The 21723-nt window shown below is 41.1% G+C and overlaps 2 protein-coding genes across 2 annotated transcripts in view; one reads left to right on the forward strand and one right to left on the reverse strand.

Moving 5' to 3' along the window:
- LOC121636979 (calmodulin-binding transcription activator 1-like) overlaps positions 1-10621 on the reverse strand; it is a 53889-nt gene extending 43268 nt beyond the window's left edge. The window contains exons 1-3 of the mRNA XM_041980843.1: positions 10545-10621; positions 8446-8541; positions 4063-4166 (exon numbers count right to left, since the gene is read on the reverse strand). Of these exons, the coding sequence (XP_041836777.1) occupies positions 4063-4166; positions 8446-8541; positions 10545-10569 (225 nt within the window). The 5' untranslated portion in view covers positions 10570-10621. The remainder of the gene's footprint in view (positions 1-4062; positions 4167-8445; positions 8542-10544) is intronic.
- Positions 10622-13521: 2900 nt separating this feature from the next.
- Positions 13522-21683, forward strand: LOC121637494 (dnaJ homolog subfamily C member 11-like). Its single transcript, XM_041981689.1, has 16 exons — positions 13522-13632; positions 14301-14430; positions 14665-14738; positions 14832-14933; positions 15132-15260; positions 15344-15466; positions 15664-15737; positions 15830-16019; positions 16131-16216; positions 16991-17107; positions 17204-17359; positions 17742-17811; positions 17987-18044; positions 19244-19386; positions 19473-19602; positions 19727-21683. Exons 1-16 carry the CDS (start codon positions 13558-13560, stop codon positions 19750-19752), a joined length of 1683 nt encoding a protein of 560 aa, XP_041837623.1. The 5' UTR covers positions 13522-13557; the 3' UTR covers positions 19753-21683.
- Positions 21684-21723: the final 40 nt, after the last annotated feature.

Below are 21723 nucleotides of genomic sequence, written 5' to 3' on the forward strand. Positions count from 1 at the left end.
CTAAACCACAGTAATATTCACATTAGCACAGTGTCTGTTTCCATGGCTCACAGTTGGATATTAGCTTTCAGTCTGGCTTCTTAAAGTCAGGATGTAAAGGATCGCCACAACAATAATAATACTTTCATCAGCTTCAATCTCAGGACTGCATATTTAAGTCTTTGTTCACATTCGAAAGAGTCTGAAAGTCTTCTTATTGAAGTTTCTGCTAAAACCAAGCAAGTAATTCCATATGGGTGGAAAGCACGGGCTCCACCATCAGTCTATCTACCTGAGTGGGGTTTGTTATCTAAAACATGCCCAATGTCTATTACCATGGACAGATACACATACATCCCCAATCTATTATTGAACAAAAGGCTCACGCCTCCGCTCAGCCCTTCAGGGAGGAATCCATCCCTCCATCCCAGAATAATTTCACACATCAGTAGGTACACAAAAGAGAGAGAGAGAGAGAGAGAGAGAGAGAGAGAGAGAGAGAGAGAGAGAGAGAGAGAGAGAGAGAGAGAGAGAGAGAGAAAGAAAGAACGAGAGGAAAAGGAAGGAAGAAAGGAGAAAAGAGGACAAAGAGGAGGACCAGTGAAGGTGACAAAGTATGCACGGGGTCACGGCTCAGTGTTTCTGAGAGACCAAAGATTCATGGGAAGCCATGCGTGACAAAACAGAGATCAGAAGATCATACATAATTGTGCACACATACACACATAAACACCTTTGCACAGATACACACATGGAAAAAAGCCAAATGAAAACTTGTAAAGCTTGAGTTCTGACTTAATCTGCATTATTCTCATTCAAACACAGAATGTTAATCACATAAACTCTCACACCCCCTTTTTCTTATCTGCACATATGCCCACAAAAACTAAGAATAATTTTAAAATTTACAATTAATAAGGAGTACAAAACAATATATATTATTCTAATAATTCTATAGATACTTAGAAGATAAACTGTATTTCACACAATCACCTGCAGGTTTCTAAATACTTGGTATTCCCAGCGTATTATTTGCTGAAGACACATCGCCACACATGAGCATCATCTAGACCATAACTGTATTACATTTTGGGCTAATACACAAACACAAACACACACTGAGAGGATTGGGCTGCCCTGATAAATTGAAAGCTTCAAATGTGACAGCTGACTTGACAGGTGATAGCTGATTGGTCTGGGTCTGAATGCTCCACATTTAAAAATTTCCTGCACTACATTGTTTAGTGGATGTACAAATAAAAATCTGTAGAGATGTTCTGAAAATTTATGATAAAATTGTTTTTATATACGCTTCTGATGTAAATGAGAGTATTTCTTACTATACTTGCAATGCAGACCATTTAAAATGAACAGATTCAAGGAAAAAGTTATTTGTTACAAGTACAAAAGAATTTAATGCATTAATATAGAGTTCTGCATATCCCAAAGACACACTCAAATGCATAGGCAAGATATACATACAAACGTCACACGTGCAATATTCATACGCATGTCTCACATGAAGAAAGTACCAAAAAACAGAAGCGGTAGACACAATGGAGTGTTTAAGTATGCAGAAAACTTTATGCCTGGTTGGAAGAGGAGCTTTGAAGGAATCCGCTGAGGGACACCTAACCTCCCCCTGAACTGAGTCTGTACCTCCTCATCAGAGAAAGCAACGTAGAGGAGTGTGTGGTGAATGTGGGTATGTGATGGGGGTGTAAACATAGAGAGACACAGAGAGGAATACATGGTAGGTTGCTAAAGACATTGAAGAGACCAGTAGAGAGTGGCAGGGAATGAGGATTGGAAAATAGACAGCAACCAGGTGCTCTGGTCTTTTCCTTGAGCCTTGTGTGCAATTGCTCTTGGTTAAGCTGATGTGTGGAGGTCCCTAACCAACTGTGGTTACGTTGTTCTGAATCACACACACACACACTGCTTATTCATGTGAACACACTATTCAGAAAGAACCATGCTTAACTCCCAGTATGACCTTCATTGAGATGGATTGCATGAAAAATTTAATGACTTTCCTGAGAGAAAAACCACAGGCCAAATCAGCTTTGTATTGCATAATAATGCTGGATCTTGTAATCAATAACACAAACACACAAACACACATCCGTAATGGAGTGCACAGCCTGCACATGGAGAAAATGTCTCAGCAGATGCCAACCACATCACAATGGATGGAGCAAACCACCAGTGGAGAGCTGTGCCATGCATAAACAAGAGGCTATTGATGATAAATGCCTGCATCCATTTCCACCCATCAAACATTTTCCAAAGCTAACAGCTTAAGTCTAGAACATGTGTCTGAAAAGCTTTTAACACTCCAGAAGTTTAGCTCTGGGTTATCTTTAGTCAAAAATAAAGAGTTGTCTCAAGCTTACTTGGCCCCATTTTATGTTTGACTATATGCTTAGGAGCAAAACTTCAGTAATCTGTTCATGCTGCAAATATGATGCTAACCTTGCCCCAGGAGAGGGCTGTCTCCTAATATTAATGAATGGTAGCTATGTGCATGTAAAAATCAAGTTATACAATTTGTATGAAGAAACTTTAAAAAGCCTAAAGATACTCATACTTTCCTTATTCTATATTCATAAATTATCTGGGTCACAGCTTTTATTCCTGATGCATAATCCTGACTTTTTCCTAAATATCCTGTGTCCTGGGATCACTTTACACACTCCAACAGAACTATCTTTTCTGAGTATAAAATAAAGCAGACAAAAACAATTAGGAATCAAAAAGGTACAAGAAATTTGACAGCTTTCTATGGTTGCATAGCAACAATGTTCGATCCACTTAACAATCTTTTTTGCCACAATATCAAACGAAATTGTCAACTTGCTGCAATCTGTTTCCAGCTTCATTCTGACATCGCTTTCACTCTAATCGATTTCCTGGCAGAGGGCTTTTGATTTCCCCGAACCCATCCTCCTGGATTTATCATCATTTTAGGCTGACACAGATACATAGCCATGCCAACATACCTGTTTGGACAGAGTTTTAGGAGTGTTGTAAAACAAAGAAAGTTTTACATGTCCCTCCATTTGATGTTAATTAGCCATGCATCAGGAGTGCCAGAAATTAGCAAACACTGTGCATTTAAACAGCCCTGTCACATTTTACAGCTTCAAACAGTATACAACAGCTTGACAACAGTAGTAGTGGAAGCCATACCGTAAATTGGCTCAACATGTTTTCTTCTAATGTACTCACTGGATTGTGTGTTTGTCAACCCCGCACAAAAAAAAAAAAAAAAAAAAAAACTAACTGCTCTTTCGTGTCAAAGTAATCAGTTAGCTTGATGGAGTTGATGGATTTAAAGGTCTGGCCTTAGTCATCACTTCAAGTTCCTTAAAAAACCAACACAGTGCCATGTCCCAGCTGGAGGAAGCCATATTTGGCCAAAAGGGGCAGCATGGCTCAGTGGGTAGAGTGGTTGTCTTGTAACCCAAGGGTTGCCGGTTCTATCCCGGCTCGGAGAACTCATGTCAAGGTGTCCCTGAGAAAGACACCAAACCCCTAATTGCTCCTGATGGGTTGTGGTTGAGTGCCTTGCCTGGCAGCTTCTGCCATCAGTATGTGTGTGTGAATGGGTGAATGTGACGTATATGTAAAGCGCTATATAAGTACAGACCATTTACCAAACATGAACTTTTTTGTTGTCACTGTTTTTCTTTTTTTTTTAAAACAGTTACACCCAGCAAAGGAAAATTTTAATTACCGGACTAATTTCTCTAACTGTGATTGAATGAGACCCCAAAGCCTGTGACTGCATGACTAAACCCAGAGCTTTCTTTCTTTTTTTTTTTTTTTTTTTTTTGTCTAATATATGGGGATTTTTGAGCTTGAATTTTGCTTACTGATTTTTTTCCCTTCATTTCCAAGTGTCACAGTTTTAAGACCCACACTGAAAAGCCTGTTGTGTTTGTTTACCTCCTCTTCATCTCTAAATGTGACATTATTTAGAGATGACTCACCCGCAATAGAAAAAGAAAAAGAAGAAATGCAGCTCATCTCACTGTTACGGATATTCCCCTCTTAAGTGTGTCTCTATCTCTCTCTCACCTCGTTGGTGTTCCAGCGATGGCGCTCCTTGGGCAGAGAGGAACATTTGGGTAGACACTCCAGCAGCTTCTTAGGAAGGTAGATTTTTAACTGGCCTGGCTCATCTGGAGTAGAAAGAGAGGTGAGGGAGGAAATTAAGATTAAGCAAGAAGAGGACAGACATTTCAAATAAGACACAAAAACACTGAACAGAAAATATGAACTTTCCTGGAGATGGCTGAAAAAAATCCCAACAAACTTCAATTACATTAGCATTCCTAATGGCTTAATTTGACCATAAGCAAGTAAATTAAATTTGTTGTATAAAAGATTTATTTAGCCACATGAAATAAAACGCTTTAATTATTTTGGTCCATCTTGTACTCTTGGGATGTTTATATTTAGTCAGAAATACAGCTGAGAATACTTTTGCATAACAGCAAAAGGAGATGTCAGGACTGACAGTTTGAATGGCTCTTAGGGGTTGTCACTCTTAATTGTCTAGGTAGATATGTCATCCAGGTAATAGTAAACCCAAGTGCTTGGGTAGAAAGCAGTTTTCTTTTCTGTCTCTTGAACCCAGGCTTTCTCAGTTGACTGATGAGAGAACGGCAAAGGGTTCTCAGATAAAAGATAAAACACCCTCAAGAACCAAGTCGAAGTAAAATAGCTTCCTATCCAAGCACTTATGTCCACCCCCCCCCCCCCCCCCCCCCCCCCCTCTAATTAATTAAATGTGCCAACTATGAGTTGCTTTTCAATGGCATTGCTTGATAGCCGTGTAATACCCACCAGCATACAAAAATATGTGACAATTGCCCCAAAGCTAGTGCCCAGAGGGAGTAGCAGAGCTTTTACTTGTGCACATCAGGTGGGGGTGCACCTGGTGTCCACCCAGAAACAGAGATGGATTAAGGAGAATCCATTAGCATACATTATCTATGCATTTGGAGTTGGGTTTGTAAAGATAGTGGCCAATCACATGGGCATTTTTTATCCCCTTTAAAAGCACCGTTCTCCCCACAGTGTTATACAGACAGTTTGTAATAGAGTGGAGAATCCAAGAATAGCTGCTCCTGTGAGAAAACTATTTTTGTAGAGGAGTTGGAGAGTCACAAGCTGAGGGCAGGTTATGTTTAATTTGAGGTTCAAATTATGTCTCTGGACATACTGACGGTCCTGGAGGGCAACAAATCACTATTTTATTTGGAATCATAGTGAGCCAACCCACAGCTTGGCAAAAAGCTGTTATGTTTTACTTCACTGGCATCACTTAACTTGAAGAGTGTAGTAATATGCTATATTTTTCCATGTTTAAGTCCAGCACTGATTGTGCTGACAACTGCCATCACTATTGCCAACACAACCTAGAGTAATATTAATGTTCTGGAAAGAGCTAGTGACATTCCTATAACAGTAAAACTGCTTAGAGGTGCTGAATTACCAGTAAAAACTACTCTTTGTGTTCCTTTTCTTCCATAGCCCAGCATGGTGAATCGCCACAAGATCTAATAAGAACAGGTAAGGTAAGAAAATAAATAAATAAATAAATGTAACTGCACAAAGATAGACCCCCTGGTATGAGTGTGTCCATGTCTGAGTGTGTGCCCAACGGGTGTGCTGCTCAGAAGTCAAAGGGAGCAAGCATTAAAAGGTTTTTGATAATCATTTGAGTAGAGGACATCTATTCATGATTCCCCTAGGACAACAAGAATTATACTCTACCTGGGGGCTGATGACAGAGCAAGAGAAAATAGAGATAAGTCAGGTGGGAGGGTCAAAAGAGACAGTGTTTTTAAGGAAAAACATTTTAGAAGAGGAAAAAGATTGAGAAAGTAATAACTTGTCAAGGACCAGAGATGTAACAAGGTAACAGAAACAAAAGAAAGATGAACTGTTGAAGGACAGGAGTGAGATTTATGTGTGTGTGCTTGCATAAGGAGGTTTCTGAGCATGTGTGTGTTTGTGTCTGTAGAAAGTGTGTTCAGGCACGTATGCTCCCCCTAATCAATTATGCATTTATTAATAGAAGGCCTGAGAAGACAGAATTTCAAACAGCTGAACTGTGCAGCAGCTTAGTTAAACAGCTGAATGGTGCAGCTTAGTTAAAGCCTAATTTCTTTTTTAGTAGCGCTCCAGCCTCTCTGCTATGAATGCCAATCAGTGTTTAAACCCCACCCCTCCTGGCTATAACCCCCTCCCTTACCCTGCTGTTCTGAAGAATTCTCATCAGAGCCTCGCCTTTGAAATGTACCAGAACCACCACATCAAACCAGCGCGTTGCACATGCGCAGGCACACACAAAAACACCAGCACGCACACACACTTGTGTATGCTCATACATACAAACAGACCAACACAGATACGCATGCACAGAGCCTGCCAATCAAAGAGCATACATCACTGTATTTGTCCCGGAGTAGCTTTTTTTTCCCTCCACCAATGACCTTGGTACCATAATCCCTTTGAAAGCACACCTTCATGGACACGACTGTCATCTTAACTTGTCCTCACATTTGTTATCCCTGCTGATGAGGAATGGAGGACCAGATTTGCAGATTTCTTGAATTTTGAAGAGTTTTCATGCCCCAAAGAGTTGTGGCTTGTATTTTTAACAATCCCAAAAACAGAGACTGGGTCCCAGTTTATAAAAAAAAAGTAAATAAAATAAATAAATAAATAAATAAAAGGTCTGTGGTAGTGGTGCAATTGTCTTTTCCATTCGTTTCAAATAACTCTCAGTGGAGCTGGTGTGACATGGGGCAAAAAACTTCTCTTGTTCTGACTACCCAGAAAACTGAACCGTACTGGGACACATCTGAATATGGAAATGTAGTGCTGTTCACATTCACATTTGCTCTTGAAATAATACAGCAGTGTCAATACCTGCCTCACATCAATCGAGCTCCCTTAGCAGTGAGCCACAAATTCTGGCTGTACGCAGATCACTTACTGACTTGCAAATTTATATAAAAAAAAAAAAAAAAAAGTCCAAAAGTGTGACAAAGCCTGCATGCTAATGTGAAACGGATGGCTCATTAAGTCATTATAGAGGTATGTGTGCTGAAAAGTGAAAATATTTCACCAAAGTGAAACATTACTTTGGTAGCCTATCAAATGCCATCATTTAGACTGTAATCACGCAGAGGAGCCGCCTCCATCTGATGAATATTTTACCTCATAAAACTGTCATCTCCATATTTAACACAGAAACAAGCCAATGCCCTTGTGAGATGGCTGTCAGTTAATTATAAAACTCTCCTCAGTAAAGGGAGAAAAATGCTCCAAATGCAACTCTTAACTCTCCCCCCACTGATATTAGGAGGCGTCAGGGGAAATTTTCACATTTTTCCCCCTTTTCGGGATGAAATTAATGTGACAGAAAGAAAGGCTCATTGCACAGCAGCTAGATAGAGGGATGGGAAGGAGGGCAGGAGGGAGAGTCAGGGCAGGGGGGAAAAGATAGCAGCGTGGGGGGTGGGGAGGGTGGCATGGCATGGGATGAGCAAGAGTGCAGGAGGAATAGATGAGAAAAATAGGGAGAGCAGGGGGTGGAGGGGGGTGGGTAGAGAGATGGGCGTGCATGCTAATTTTATCATTCTGCTGATAAACTTTTCCTCCAGTAATCCTCCGGCTGGGACGTGAGAACAGATAGGAGACAGGGATAGGCTCATGAAGCTTCAGCTTCTATCAAGTCATCTATTCTTTGTTATTCTGTTCTACTTTATATTTAATTGCAATTTTGTATCAATCTTGTTCTCTCCCTCCCACCACCATCATTTTACTATGTTTGTTTGGTATACCTTTATTTTGCCCCTAATTTGTCCCCCTATCAGACACACATCTGCTCCGTGTCCTTTGGAATCAATAGTCAATCAAAGCAGTCATTGCCCTTATAATCCTACTAACACACCACAGCAAACACACACATGCCAACTGCACTCTCGCACACATACACAACCCCAGATTACACACTCCATCTCACTTCCAGTTTAACAAGGCCCATTGAGGATTATAGATACATAATGCCAAGTGTACAGATTAGGTATGACAATAAACTACTGATAGCCAAAGTAAGCTCTGCCTTCAGTATGGATATGTGTGTATGCGTGCGCTAATACTGTACTGGCATGCATGAATAAACATGATGTGTGACAGAGCTGAATTGTAATGGTGTCTCAGCTGACAGAGACAGTGTATGTGTGTGTGTTTGCATGTGTGTGTGCGTTACAGGGCAGATGAGAAGGAGACCTCAGTTCCCACATCACATCACTCTGCCAGAAGGCTTTTATACTTGCTCCCAGAGTCACCCTACACTACAGACAAATGTGCGTGTGGCACTTAAACACCCTCACACACACATGCGCACATCAACTGTGTGAATTGTGTTTGTGTGTCTCTTACTGTTGGCATCGGTGTCATCACTCTTGGGAGGGGTGTGTCCTGTGTAACCAACAGCAATCCTGACCATTCGCTCTGGATTTCTTATTTTCTTCAGTCCTGAAAAGGGAGGAGATACAAAACAAAACAAAACAAAACAAAACAAAACAAACAAACAAAAAAACAAAAACAAAAACAAAAACAAAACAAATTAGGCAACACTTCAGATTTTGGTTTCTTCAGCAGATACACCCCTCACCTTATTCTTCCTCCCCAGAAACCAAACTCCAAGTGATATGCATGTGGGCTGATCCATTTTCTGATCCACTAACTTGAATCCATTGTGTCCCTTGATCGATTGGCCACAGTAGATACGCTGCCTCCATGTGTGTGACTAACTTGTACCCAGCTTTAGTTTCTCTTCTCTCTCATCATTTCTCTGTTTCCCTGACCACTGTTGCTATGATACAAAGTAGACCAACCAATGCAGAGGGAGATGGTCTTCCAGGCTATATGGTGGATGTTGTTCTCATGCCCACTGGTGTACTCTGCTGTTCGGCGCCACACACATCTGCCAGGGAATGGAAAGAGTGGATGGCTGTCTCCTGGCTTCATCGCCTCGACTCATTTGGCTTTCATTCAGCATGACTGATGCTTGTAAAGCATTACATCCATTCTACTTGCAACAGCGCACGGGCAATGGACAAAAATCCCTCACACTGCAAATGTGATGTGTCTATTTGTGTCTATTATTTTACAGTGTAGACAAGGAAGGTGTTTTTTTTATCCATGTGATAGAGTGCTTGCTAAACTGTCCATGGGCCTTTTGTCTCATCTACAGTTCTTGTCTTTACACTTACATGCCACCCCCCCTTGTCATTGCCTCTGGCAACACTCTGCATGCTCACTTGCGTACATGTATGTACATGCTAAACTGCTGTACACTTGAAATATGTTTCAGAAATTGTATGAAACAACTTGTTCATGTTAGCCTAAAATTACCCCTTAGAGAAATCTTGCTCAGCATTGCTCCCTAGTGTTGAGAATGTTAAAAGCTCTCTCTGTCATTTCCAACATGACTTAACAGAGAAAATTCCATCAGGTAAGAACAATCCAGTGCCGATGCTTTTTTTTTTTTTTTTTTTTCTGCAACATTTAAGTACTCATTGAACATGTAGTCTGATTTTACGTTTGTTGCCTTTATAGGTTTATTGAGGAGTCAAGAAAATGAAGTGACACAAATTAACAACCAGATGGTGTTTATGACCAAATGTGTAGCACAGGAACTGACAAATAAAGCATCACTTTGTTGAGTTGGAGGTATTATTCCCAAACTGACCAGATGAATGAGCAGCAGTCTGAATGAAACTGTGGTGGTGTGTGATGACGCCAACCCCGAGAGTTTAGTTAAGTGAATAAAAAATTAAATTAGATTCCTACATGACATGACCTAAAACTGACACCTATTTACACCACCCCCTTCACAAGCCAAATGCAGCCAGATTCTCACCCTCAGTGCCTTAGCAACCATAAGCACACATCAACAGCCAATGAACACAAACAACAACACATAAACACAAAAACACCATCATTAAATTGAGACTAAAATAATACACAGCTGGTCAGAGAGGTTGCGTGTCTGTCAGAGAAGAAAAATCTGCAATTCAGTGGTCTATTTTATGCTTAAAGAGACACACGGAGCAGGATAAACACACACACACTCGCACGCACACACACACACACACACACAGAGCATCTGAATTCCTTCAGCGTGAAACACTCATCCTCTCTCATCCCCATCCCTTTCATGCTTAACTCATAAACCAGCTACTCAGGGGAAACGCTGGCAGGCAATGGACGGTGAAAAACTACCCCATCCCGGCTCAGAGCGCACCGACAGGACAACTCTCCTTCTGTTATTTATTTGCTGTCGGTTAACCGTGCTCCTCAGAGTCAGTCGCTGGTTCAGCACCAGCCTCGGTGTTTTCGGGACGGGCCAGAGGAGAGGGAAAGCCCTGCCGTTATCTCTGTCCTCCTCTATGCCTCCGTCCCCTCATCGCCTCATCTGAACCCCGAATAACGGGACGATGCCACCTCAAATAAAAACCATAATTTCTTCTTACCTTCCGGCTTGTTTTCGGCAGCCATTTCCCCTCCGCCGCGCGCCTCATCCCTCCTCCTCCTCCTCTTCCTCCTCCTCCTCCTCCTCGACTCGACCTAGTGGTGGCGGGAGGGGTGGTGGTGGGGAGGACCAAGCGCGTGCACAGAGAGGACAGCTCAAGGAGGTGGGCGGGGCTGAGAAGGAGGGATGATGGGTGGTGGGGGCGAGCCTGCTGCGATCAGCCAAGCTATTGGTGGAAGAGGTGAGGATTGACAGCGGGGATCCGTGATGGTGACTCACGGAGTTCTCCATCCCCTCTGCCTTTTCTCGTTGGCCACACCTCTATCCCCCCCCCCCCCCCCCCCCCCCACCCCACCCCCCACCCCTCAAAGTTCACGCGCATTCTTCCTCGCTCTCTTCCTCTCTCTCTCTCTCTCTCTCTCTCTCTCTCTCTCTCTCTCTCTCTCACGTCACTGAACAACGTCTGTATTCGAGGACACCTTGACAGCCTCCCACAGCATCATCATCATGCTCATCATCATCTTCTCATCCTCACACATACACACGCACGATCGCACACAACTTCGGCCTACACACAAATGCATGACACGCGCGTACAAACTCGCGCGCGGGCGCTCGTTTCTCCATATGCAAACTCAGTGGACTGTTGAGAAAACGCGAAGTAAGGTCGGGTCTCGCCATAAATTATGACCCCCCTCTTGAATTTCAATGAAAGGAGCCAGCTGAAAGACACACACACACACACACACCAAAAAAAAAAAAAACAAGCATGCGCGTGGGCTAGTGGTTGCTGTCATTCGCTGTAGTGCTGAAGCTCGCGGTACTGAAAGGACAGCTCCACACGCGCCTACACAGGCTGTGCTCACTCACTACCTGCCTTCTTTGAGCCGTGTTATTAAATTGAAGTGATAATAGGTCAAAGAACAACTTATAGGAGGAAATGAAAAACATGCCCTCAATGTTCTCTTATTTAGGCTCTGGAATGAAATCGTTATATTACTGCCATAATATCCCCGCAGAAAGTTAAGATTATGGGGAGCAAATCACAATATCTTTACTGAAAGGCTATTTCTTATTTAACCGTTCTATACTTGGTTATCCCTTCTTAACAGTGGGGCTTAACTGCGACCATTATGTTCCCGTTTTCAGCCCACACTGTCACTCTATGCCTCGGGGTAGAATATCGCCTTTGCAGCAAAGCCTTTGGAGAGAGACAATCGTAGACACAGCAAACTGCGGTTTTGAACGCTTCCTTCCAGTCTACGTCTGCTTTGCGTGGTGTCGAAGAGCAGATGCACACAAGGTTACAAGACATAGGCAGAATTCAAGCATGATGATCGTCACAGAGTAACATGGCCTGTCAAATGGGAATCTAGTTCCGGTGAATGTGAAGTGCTTTTTCTATGTCAGCGAGATGTGAAGTTGTAGTCCTAAACTGTTTTCGTTTTTTCTGAACACACGTATTTGTTTAAAGTCAAAAACTATTTGACACACACACACACACACACACACACACACACACACACACACACACACACACACACACACACACACACACACACACATATATATATAATCTTTCTAGTTTTATCATTTGTTATTGTGAATTCTGTCGCTAAACTGTTTCGTAGCGAGACAACATTTTGCCATTTGGCATTCCCTAAATTCTGCAATGGACTGAACTGAACTGGAATAAATTGGATATTTAATTTGTCTGCGTCCTCTTTAAAGTACCCTGACAGCACTTTGTTGCAAATTGGCAGTAGTTTACTATTACTAGGACATGCGACTACTTTAATTTTATTGCAGTTCAAAAGGACTCTCTTTTAAAAATTGTACTGTTAGGGACTTTAACCCAACATGCTCCAATATTTTTAAGTCAAAACCCCTGCAAAATAATTGCCGCTGGTCAAGAGTCCCCAAAACATAAAGCTGTCATGATTCACGGTTTATGTTCCTGTTTCATGTGTTTGGTTTTTGTTATGTTCTTGTAGGGTTTTGTTAGTCTGCTTTGTTTCCTGCTCATTAGTTCACCCGGGTTGATTAGTTCATTCATCTCACCTGTGCCTATAGTTGATTAGTTTGAGCTCTTACTTGCCAGTGCACTGCTTATTGTTTGTTAGACGTAGTCCATGCCATGTCACAGTTCTTGCCACCATAGTCTATTGTTTTTGTAAGTTTAGTTTTTGTTATTAGAGCTTTTAACTGCATCGGTCTGCCTCCCATGTCTTAAGCCTGTACTTGGATCCTCATGTCCACGGTATTTCTGACCTATATTATAAGATCTCTGATGAAGTCGATGCACTGTGCAACCCTTTCCCTATTCTAAGATATATTATTCTTAAAATCTCCATGTCCTTAATTCATTATTTAACCAATAGTAATGCATCCTCTTCTGCAAATTGCAGTGATTTGGTTGTAAGAAAATAAAAATGTTGAAGTATTTACACAAAAATATACTATTGCACAGAATGACTGCAAAGTTGGCAAAACAAGGCTCACTAGGGGCAACGGTTCGTGTGAGCCCCTGAGCAACCAAATGGATCATTTTTAGCCTTGAGAGCAAATTACTGGAGAGGGCTAAACTGAACGGCTGATGATGCAAAAGAGATACTTTATAATTTTATTATACACACCAAGTCAGACTGAAATAAGTGAAACGTGACAGCCACCTCAACTAATTAATATAAAAAGAACTAACTCTCGTCTCGAGACTCAGTTTTTGGGGTGTTTTGTGGCCACCATAACAACAAGATGAATTGCAATACATTAATTGCAAAATTATCAAATACATACGTCACATACGCATACAATTTATATATATAAAAAAATCTGTACTCCTCAGCCTCTTTCTCCTGGCATAAATTTCAAGTTTCCTTTTACACTTAGCTCAAGCACCACCAGCAGAGGGCGACATAAAACCCTCGTTTTTTAAACAGTGCTCACCATCATTGACCAATCAACTTCTAGAACATTGAGGAGGTGGGCGTGGCCGAACTTGACCAAAACCAAACATGGCGGCGTCTATGGATGAAGATTTTGAGTTTAATAATCAAGATTACTATTCTCTGCTTAACGTCAGCAAAGAGGTATGTTTATTCTTTGTTTTATGGTGACATCCAACGATAGTGGGCATTTTGCTCTGACCTTTTGGCAGTTTGTCATTGAGTAAGTCGGCTGCAGTCGGTGTATCACCTCCAGTTGAATAATGCTCTTCAGTTAGCACCTCCATGGAGGAGGTTGAGACCGGCTGATGCTACAGACAGACAAATGCACAAGCAGACTGACTCAATACTTTACCTACATTTCTATTTGCATCTGAGGGTATTGGTAGGAATATTTTGAGTGCAGCGTGTGCATCCTCTCAAACCACAGTGACTGACCAGCATATAGTTTTTTTTATCTGGTTCATCACTAGGTCGTGATTAAGACTGGAAACATACCCAAACAGAAAGTGCCTTGTACGTCTGATTTTAAAATTAATGTCAATTTGAGTAGTAATAGTTTTATTATATCAGCTTTCAAATACAACTGAACTAATTAGCTGAGTAATCAATTGCTCATCCGTGAAAATCAATGGAACAGATTCACTTGTGTTATTTTTAAAGCTAAATGTAACAAAATTATTGGGTCCAGCCTCTTTGATTTTCATATTTTTTGAAGATTTTCTCCAATAGTAGAATAAGGGATTTACCCTGTTTCAACAAATATGTGTAATTTCAAGAACTCAGACAGCTGTCATCCCATCTTGTTGCAGGCTACTTTGGAGGAGCTGAAGGCATCATATCGGAGACTATGCATGCTCTACCATCCTGACAAACATCGAGACCCCGAGCTGAAAAGACAAGCTGAACAACTTTTCAACCAGGTTCACCAGGCCTATGAAGGCAAGTACTGGGAATTGGCAATAATGAAAATTTTTTATGGGCATAGCCAACAGCCATAGCAAATTTGTTCTCATCTTCATGTGACAATTAGTTTTAAGCTTAAAACCTTAATCAGGCAGTACGAGGTAATCCTAATATAGTGCAGTTTTAGGATTATTAAACAGTGTCTTCAAAACCAGTGTGTTAAACCAAACAACATCTACATAAACAGTCATTTTTGTCTTCATCCCTCAGTGCTGAGTGATGCTCATTCTAGAGCCATCTATGACCTCTTTGGGAAGAAAGGGCTGGAAGTAGAAGGCTGGGAAGTATGTTTTCAACAGTATTACATTAGAGTGGATTTGCTCTTTCATTGTATATTTACATCACCAATACTTTACGTTGGTGACTACATTGTGTAGGTGGTGGAGAGGAAGAGGACGCCAGCAGAAATTCGAGAGGAGTATGAAAGGCTACAGAGGGAAAGGGAAGAGAGGAGACTGCAGCAAAGAACAAACCCTAAGGTTTATTCAGTTACTTGTTTCATTCTTTTCTCAGCTTCATTACTTTTTCACAGATTATATTAAAATATTATTAAATACTTCTTGCAACAACTAACTTTTGACTATATATGGTTTACCCTCACATTTAATTTTATCACCCTCACTTTTATACTTTTTCTTTTAATCCCATCAATGCCATTTTCTCTCATCATTATTCAGGGCACCATTAGCGTCGGAGTGGATGCAACAGACCTGTTTGACCGCTATGATGAAGACTTTGAAGAGATGCCAGGAGGAGGCTTTCCTCACATAGAAATCAACAAGATGCATATTTCCCAGTCTATAGAGGTGCAACAAAACACACTCTTAGTATTCACTGTCCATCCTTGTGTTGACCTGGACCAGGATAATGCTCTCCTGTTTTTTTTCAGGCTCCTCTAACAAACACTGACACTGCAATGCTGTCTGGTTCGCTTTCCACTCATAATGGGAGTGGAGGGGGCAACATTAACATGACTGTACGCAGGGTTACATCAGCCAAGGGCTGGGGCGAGGTACGCACATATACACACACTCATCCACACCATGAGGCGCCTTTTTTATGTGTGTGTAAGCAGGAGGAACTTTCAGTCCTTTCACTATATTCTAAACAATGAAAGTGTAGATGATGCCTGTTTTTTTGGCTTCATTCAATGTTAGCCTTCAACTTTTATTTCCATCTGGTTATTTGTGCCGGCATTCACCTCTGCAGGTGGAGTTTGGTGCGGGAGACATACTGGGACCTCTCATTGGATTAAAGGTGTTTCGCAATATTACTCCACGATGGTAAGGCCCAGCTTTTTAGTTCTGAAATATCAAAGTACTGTGGTGACATATGAACTGCAGTATCCCTCCTCTGACAACTCTGTTCTGTCCAGTTTCCTTACAGCCCAGTGTGGTTTGCAGTTCTCTCCACGAGGTTTGAGACCCAGCTGTTCTCTGATGACTGCACGACACCTGGATCAGAACACTATGGGCTACCTACAGTGGCGCTGGGGGCCCAACAGCGCAATGACTACCAGCCTGGTCCGAGACACAAAGACCAGCCACTTTACTCTAGCTCTGCAGGTACACGTGAACATACGCAGTTGGAACAGCGATCACATGAAGTCACCATTTGTGTTATTTTGTCACTTTTTTTGCTTTTTCATCCTCTGCTCTGTTTCGTCCCTCTTTCAGCTCGGTGTGCCTCATTCCTACCTGATGATGAGCTACCAGTACAAGTTCCAAGATGAAGATCAGACCAAAGTGAAGGGCTCTGTCAAGTATGTTTATGTTTTTGGAAAAAATTACATCAATAATTAATTAGTTCATGAAAGTATGTCAGCATATCTGTAAGTCCCCTTAAAACCAAATTGGATGTTAACATGTTTTGTTTAGCACTGTGTTACCAATGCTCTAATATCTGGACCAGTACTGACAAATAAGTTGCAGGTATTCTAAATAGGGTTTTAGTCATTTCTTTTGTACAATTTTTGAACAAGGGATTTCTCATCCTGCACTCAGAGGTGGATACTACTTTTGCATCTAATGGTGGACTTTGTTCAATTTTTGGGATCCTCTGGTATGACCACAGATATGATAACATGTAGAGGCCCCTAAGCCACTGAGAGGGAGGCAGGACCCCTCCCAGAAGGTCATGAGATTATTTCTGGGGGGGGTACATGACCATGTAGAAGGAAAAAAAAAACTTGAACACGTGAAAACCACTTGTATACACAGCTAGCTTAATTTCTTGTTTTACATTGTTGTATACAGCTTCTTCCACTACGATGCCCTTAAATGTTCTTGTTGGTAAGACACATATAAGCCTATGTATTGCCATATATCGGTTTGTGGCTACATATTTTGATGTGACTCAAGAAATACCTCCAAGCTATTAAATAGTCAAAGAAATTATGTGAAATTAAATAATTTATTTCACCATCTTGACCACCAAGACTGGTCCTGTAAGCTACTTTGGTCTTGTTCTTAAGCAGCTTCTCCTAGTTTGATTTCTCTGCTGGTCTCTGTTCAGTTTACTGTTCCTTGCTTTTCAGAACTGGCTGGTTTGGCACTGTGGTAGAATATGGAGCAGAGAGGAAGATCAGCCGACACAGTATTCTGTCAGCCACTGTCAGCATCGGTGTCCCGCAGGGAGTCACACTCAAGATCAAGTACGGGCCACCCCAAGACATGACCTCACTCTTCTGTGTGTCGCCATGTGGTTGTCTAATAAATGTGTTTAAATGTGTTCTGGTGTTACTGTGCAGGTTGGCGCGTTCCAGTCAAACATACCTGTTTCCAGTCCACCTGACAGATCAGCTGCTGCCCAGTGCTGTCTTCTATGCCACTGCGGGGCCTCTGCTGGTCTACATGGTCGTCCACAGATTAATCATCATCCCATACACACAAGCTCAGAAAGAGCAGTGAGTTCAAGTCCTCTACCTCAGTCAACATCACACTTTGGTCTAGAAAGTTTCTGCTTCAGGCTTATTTCCAGCCATGATAAAACTCTATTACTGTTCAAACATTATTTTAAGAGATTTTTTTTCTTACCAGAATAATGAAAATCGCTATATTTATTGTTTTTATTTACGTTATCTCAGCACACTGACTGAATGTTAGATCATAGACCCCTGTCAGTTGAATAAAAGCAACCCCAGAGCTCTGATTTGAAAAAAAAAAAACATTTCTGATATGGATGTTGAAGCATCATTTTCACACTTAGCTCTCATCAGAGAGGGCCTCCACAGTGAATCCTAGTGGGCGGTTGCTGATGTTTGCTTTGTTTGTCTCTGTGACTCTCAGAGAGCTGGAGCTGCAGAGGAAGAGCTCTGCCACAGACATCGCCAAAAAGAAGCAGGAGGCAGAGTCTGCTGTGAGTACTCGCATGCAGAAACGCACTTATCCATTGTGTGTGAGGCATAATTGGTCATTGTCTATAAGTTCAGCTTTACACATTATAAACTCATGACCGAATCTCAACAGTCCCATAATTTTCTGCTCTCCTCCACCCCCTCCTTCTTTTCCTGTCTCCCTTGGCTCTTCTGCAGGTTTTGCTGATGCAGGAGTCTGTGAGGAGAATCATAGAAGCAGAAGAATCCAAAATGGGTGAGAACACACATACACACACACATATAGAGGAGAAACTGAAGCTTTTTCAGTTCGTAGTCAGTCAAAACTAAAAATCCAAATGCATAATTTACGTGTCTTCCTCGCTGTCAACTCTGCATTACTATATATCCTCTGCTTTGAAGCAAGTCATGATAGTGGTATAGAATCCCTTTCGGTTAAATGTCATTGCCCATTGACTTAAATCAAAAATATAACTTTAGCATCCTGATTGATTTCACATTATGTTCATTTTAATGATTATTTAAAGTTGTGTTCATCTCTGGATCACAGCACCCTCAGATACTTAAAGTATCAACATAGCCATGCAACAAGACTTTATGACCACAAAGTAAATATCTTCTCTATTCTGTGAAATATTTGTGTTTAGGTTGCTGTCTGTCTTCTTAAACTTAGGATCACATTTCACATCCATAGCATTGCCTGAAAGTTGGTAAAGTCGGTGAAAACTGGTGTCTGAGTTTGACCTAAAATATATTTTTATAAGTCCTAAAAGTATATATACCAGAATGAAAATCATTAAATGGAACATAGTAAGATGCTATCAAAGATCTGAAAATACACTGGCTCTTTATGTTTTCAGGACACTGATGCAATATAACACATCTTTGTGATTAACAGATAGTTTGATGGTGAAATTAGTTTAATCAATAGGCAGTGTGTCATGGCACAAACACAAGAGATTATTGAGGACCTCACAAAACAAGGTATTGCTCAGCAGACTGCCACTCTGCTGAAAATGGGAAAATTGAAAACAATACAGCCTATTTTGTGTTTTGAACCAATAAGGATCACTCTAAGAGCAAAATGTGTAATATCCTGCAGTGTCTCAAAGGGAAACATGCTTCTAAGTAACTAAAGGTTGATACTGATCTTCATAAACCTATCCGAGAGAAAAACACTAAATAGTATGCATGTGCATAGCAGAGCTGTACAGGAAAAAGTCACAGCTGCCTTAAAAAAAAAAAAAAAGAAACTTTGAGTCTGCATTTTGTTAAAAAATGGGGGGGGGGGGGGTGCATAAGAATTATTTAACATCTGTGGAACATGGTTGTGGTACTATCATGGTATGGGCTTGTTTTAGTTACACTGTATGTATATAAATGTATACACACACTCACTCACAGAACTATAGTTGTATAAAGACACAAATACTGAACATATATCTGACTATGCAGGCCTGATCATCCTGAATGCCTGGTATGGAAAGTTTGTGTCAGACACCAGCCAAAAGAAGGAGAAAGCCAAGGTGATTGATGTGACTGTGCCACTGCAGTGCCTGGTCAAAGACTCCAAGCTCATCCTCACCGAGGCCTCTAAGGTAAGGCTGATCAAATGGCTGTGGGTTTTTGAGTATTTGTAAATCTACATGTGCAGAATTCATATTACTGGTTTCTGTATGTGCAGGCAGGTTTGCCGGGCTTCTACGACCCCTGCGTAGGAGAGGACAAGAGCCTAAAATTACTTTATCAGTTCAGAGGTGTGATGCATCAAGTCATCTCTGCAGACACTGAGCCATTACGGATACCCAAGCAATGTTAGTATGCAGCCACTTTACCAAAGACTCATGGAGCTGCACACTAATTACAGCTTTACTGAGGCTTGCAGTCTGCGCTTGCCCACATATTCAAATTGTATATTTTTTCTTTTTGTCTTGTCAGCTCACCGAATTGAGTCCGAGTCCTAGGAGCCCACTGCTGTTGGAATACCAGCAGGCAAATACAGATAAAACAGACTTTCTGTACGCAGACAAACCCAAGACTGGGAGGGACTCTTCAGATATAAGTTTGTTTCTCTCCAGTGGCCCTCCTCCTGTCATGGTATTAGTGAATCTGTTTCACAAATCTCTCCACTCCTTCCTTTCCTGAAGGCTAGTTCTCAGGTCCACAGAGTACAGGAGTCAGCTCTGAGTTTCCCTCGTTGGCTACACCTGACAGAGATGCTCACATATCTGCCTGCTGCTGGAGATCAGACACTGGCTCGGAACATAGTTTTTTCCGTATGCACTAAACCGAGGGGAACTGTTGTTACTGCAGATGTGGTGATGGGTTCCCTCAGTAATTAACTAAATGTGTACATTTCCTGATATTCATTAAGTCAGGTGTATACAAGGGAGCTGTAAGTTTATCCCCATATCATTGTAGCTTTTTTTTTTCCTAAATGTGTATCCGGTAGTTTAACTATAACTTTAGTCATTCCATTAAGTCATGCAAATGTTTCTGGGAACACTATGCAGGACCACATGTCAGTAGGAGGAATGACTGAACATGTATGCTGCTCAGTGCAGTGCCAGTCAGCAAGTGTAAACTGGTGCTCAAAACTTGTATCTGTGAAAGTTGGGATATGGAATGGAGGGATTACACAAGGAGCAAAAGGGAGAGTTGTCTTAGCAATCCAGCTAAGAATTTAACCACATATAGATATTTAATATCTCATTCTAGGCTGTAATTGAAATGGAGAAATCCCACTTGGATTTTATTTGCGTCAGTGTTTATTGATCATAAATGTGCAGTTGCAGCCAAACAGAATTTTCTGTAATGATTTTTGATTCGATGAAGGTTGCAACTTTTACTTGGCTGGTGTGTATCTGGCACAAAGATAGTGATAACAGTAAAAAGTGGTATGGACTTTAAACTTTTAAAAATTCTATATATTTTAATGTTGATTACTTTGTTGTGGGGATGCATCTTGCAGAGGGTGAATCTCAACACTTTGCCCCGTGTAGCTTCTCTGCTGCTGAAGCTCTCACTGCTGCTGAGCCTCAATAAAAGTTTTATTGATTGACACATTTACATGTTAATTTAATATTAGAGCGAATGTTAAGTTTGCACAACGGCCCAGTGCCATAGCTTTTAATCCAATACTAGTATCCATTTCTTGAGTCGCAGAGGGGTTTTAATGCTTTGTGTTCATTTACCCATTGATTAACCTCTGCTGTAACTAGTCTTTCAAATTCAATAACCTACAGGACTCTTTAACTGCTGATCAACAGGCAAGTGTACACTGAAGTCCCTAAGCTTTACATTTGAACTCTACAAAGCGACTCTCAACTAAGCTCCTGTTTAATTAGATCAGTGTCAGTAATTATATTGTTTTAACTGTTGATAAAGGGAGTTTGCAAATATAAAGAGCCAGTTACACTTCAGTTCACTTGGATAAGTTTGTAAGAAGTTTGGAAAATCTGACACTAATTAAAGCACCAAAGTAGAAAATATTTTGTATAGAAAGATAATATTTTACACAGTGCATCATCATAGGCCAATTGTCATCAACATTATATTGAAGCCTCTAATTGTAGCTGTACACATTCACTAGAAGGGGTTGAAGTTGGATGCATAAAAAGTGATCTTGTGTTGGGTTGAGTTCTATACTGCAGCAGCCATTTTGCACTGAGTATTTCTTGTATTTGTCTTATATTTGTTGTTTTAAGTGTGCTGTAAGGTGTTCGGACAGGTCATTTGGTCACTTCTGCACTGGTGCCACCATGAGGTGAGCAGAGAGACTGCTCCTTGCTGTTACATTCCAACTCCATCCTCCAAACTGACTCACATTATGTAATTGTTAATGTATGGTTGAAAAGAGCCTGTATTCTGTCCTGTAAAGAAAATAAAAGATTAAAAACCACATAAAGCAATGTTTGAACAGCCATACAACAACA

This window comes from Melanotaenia boesemani, chromosome 3 (genome assembly GCF_017639745.1).
Source record: "Melanotaenia boesemani isolate fMelBoe1 chromosome 3, fMelBoe1.pri, whole genome shotgun sequence".
NCBI classification, from domain to species: domain Eukaryota; kingdom Metazoa; phylum Chordata; class Actinopteri; order Atheriniformes; family Melanotaeniidae; genus Melanotaenia; species Melanotaenia boesemani.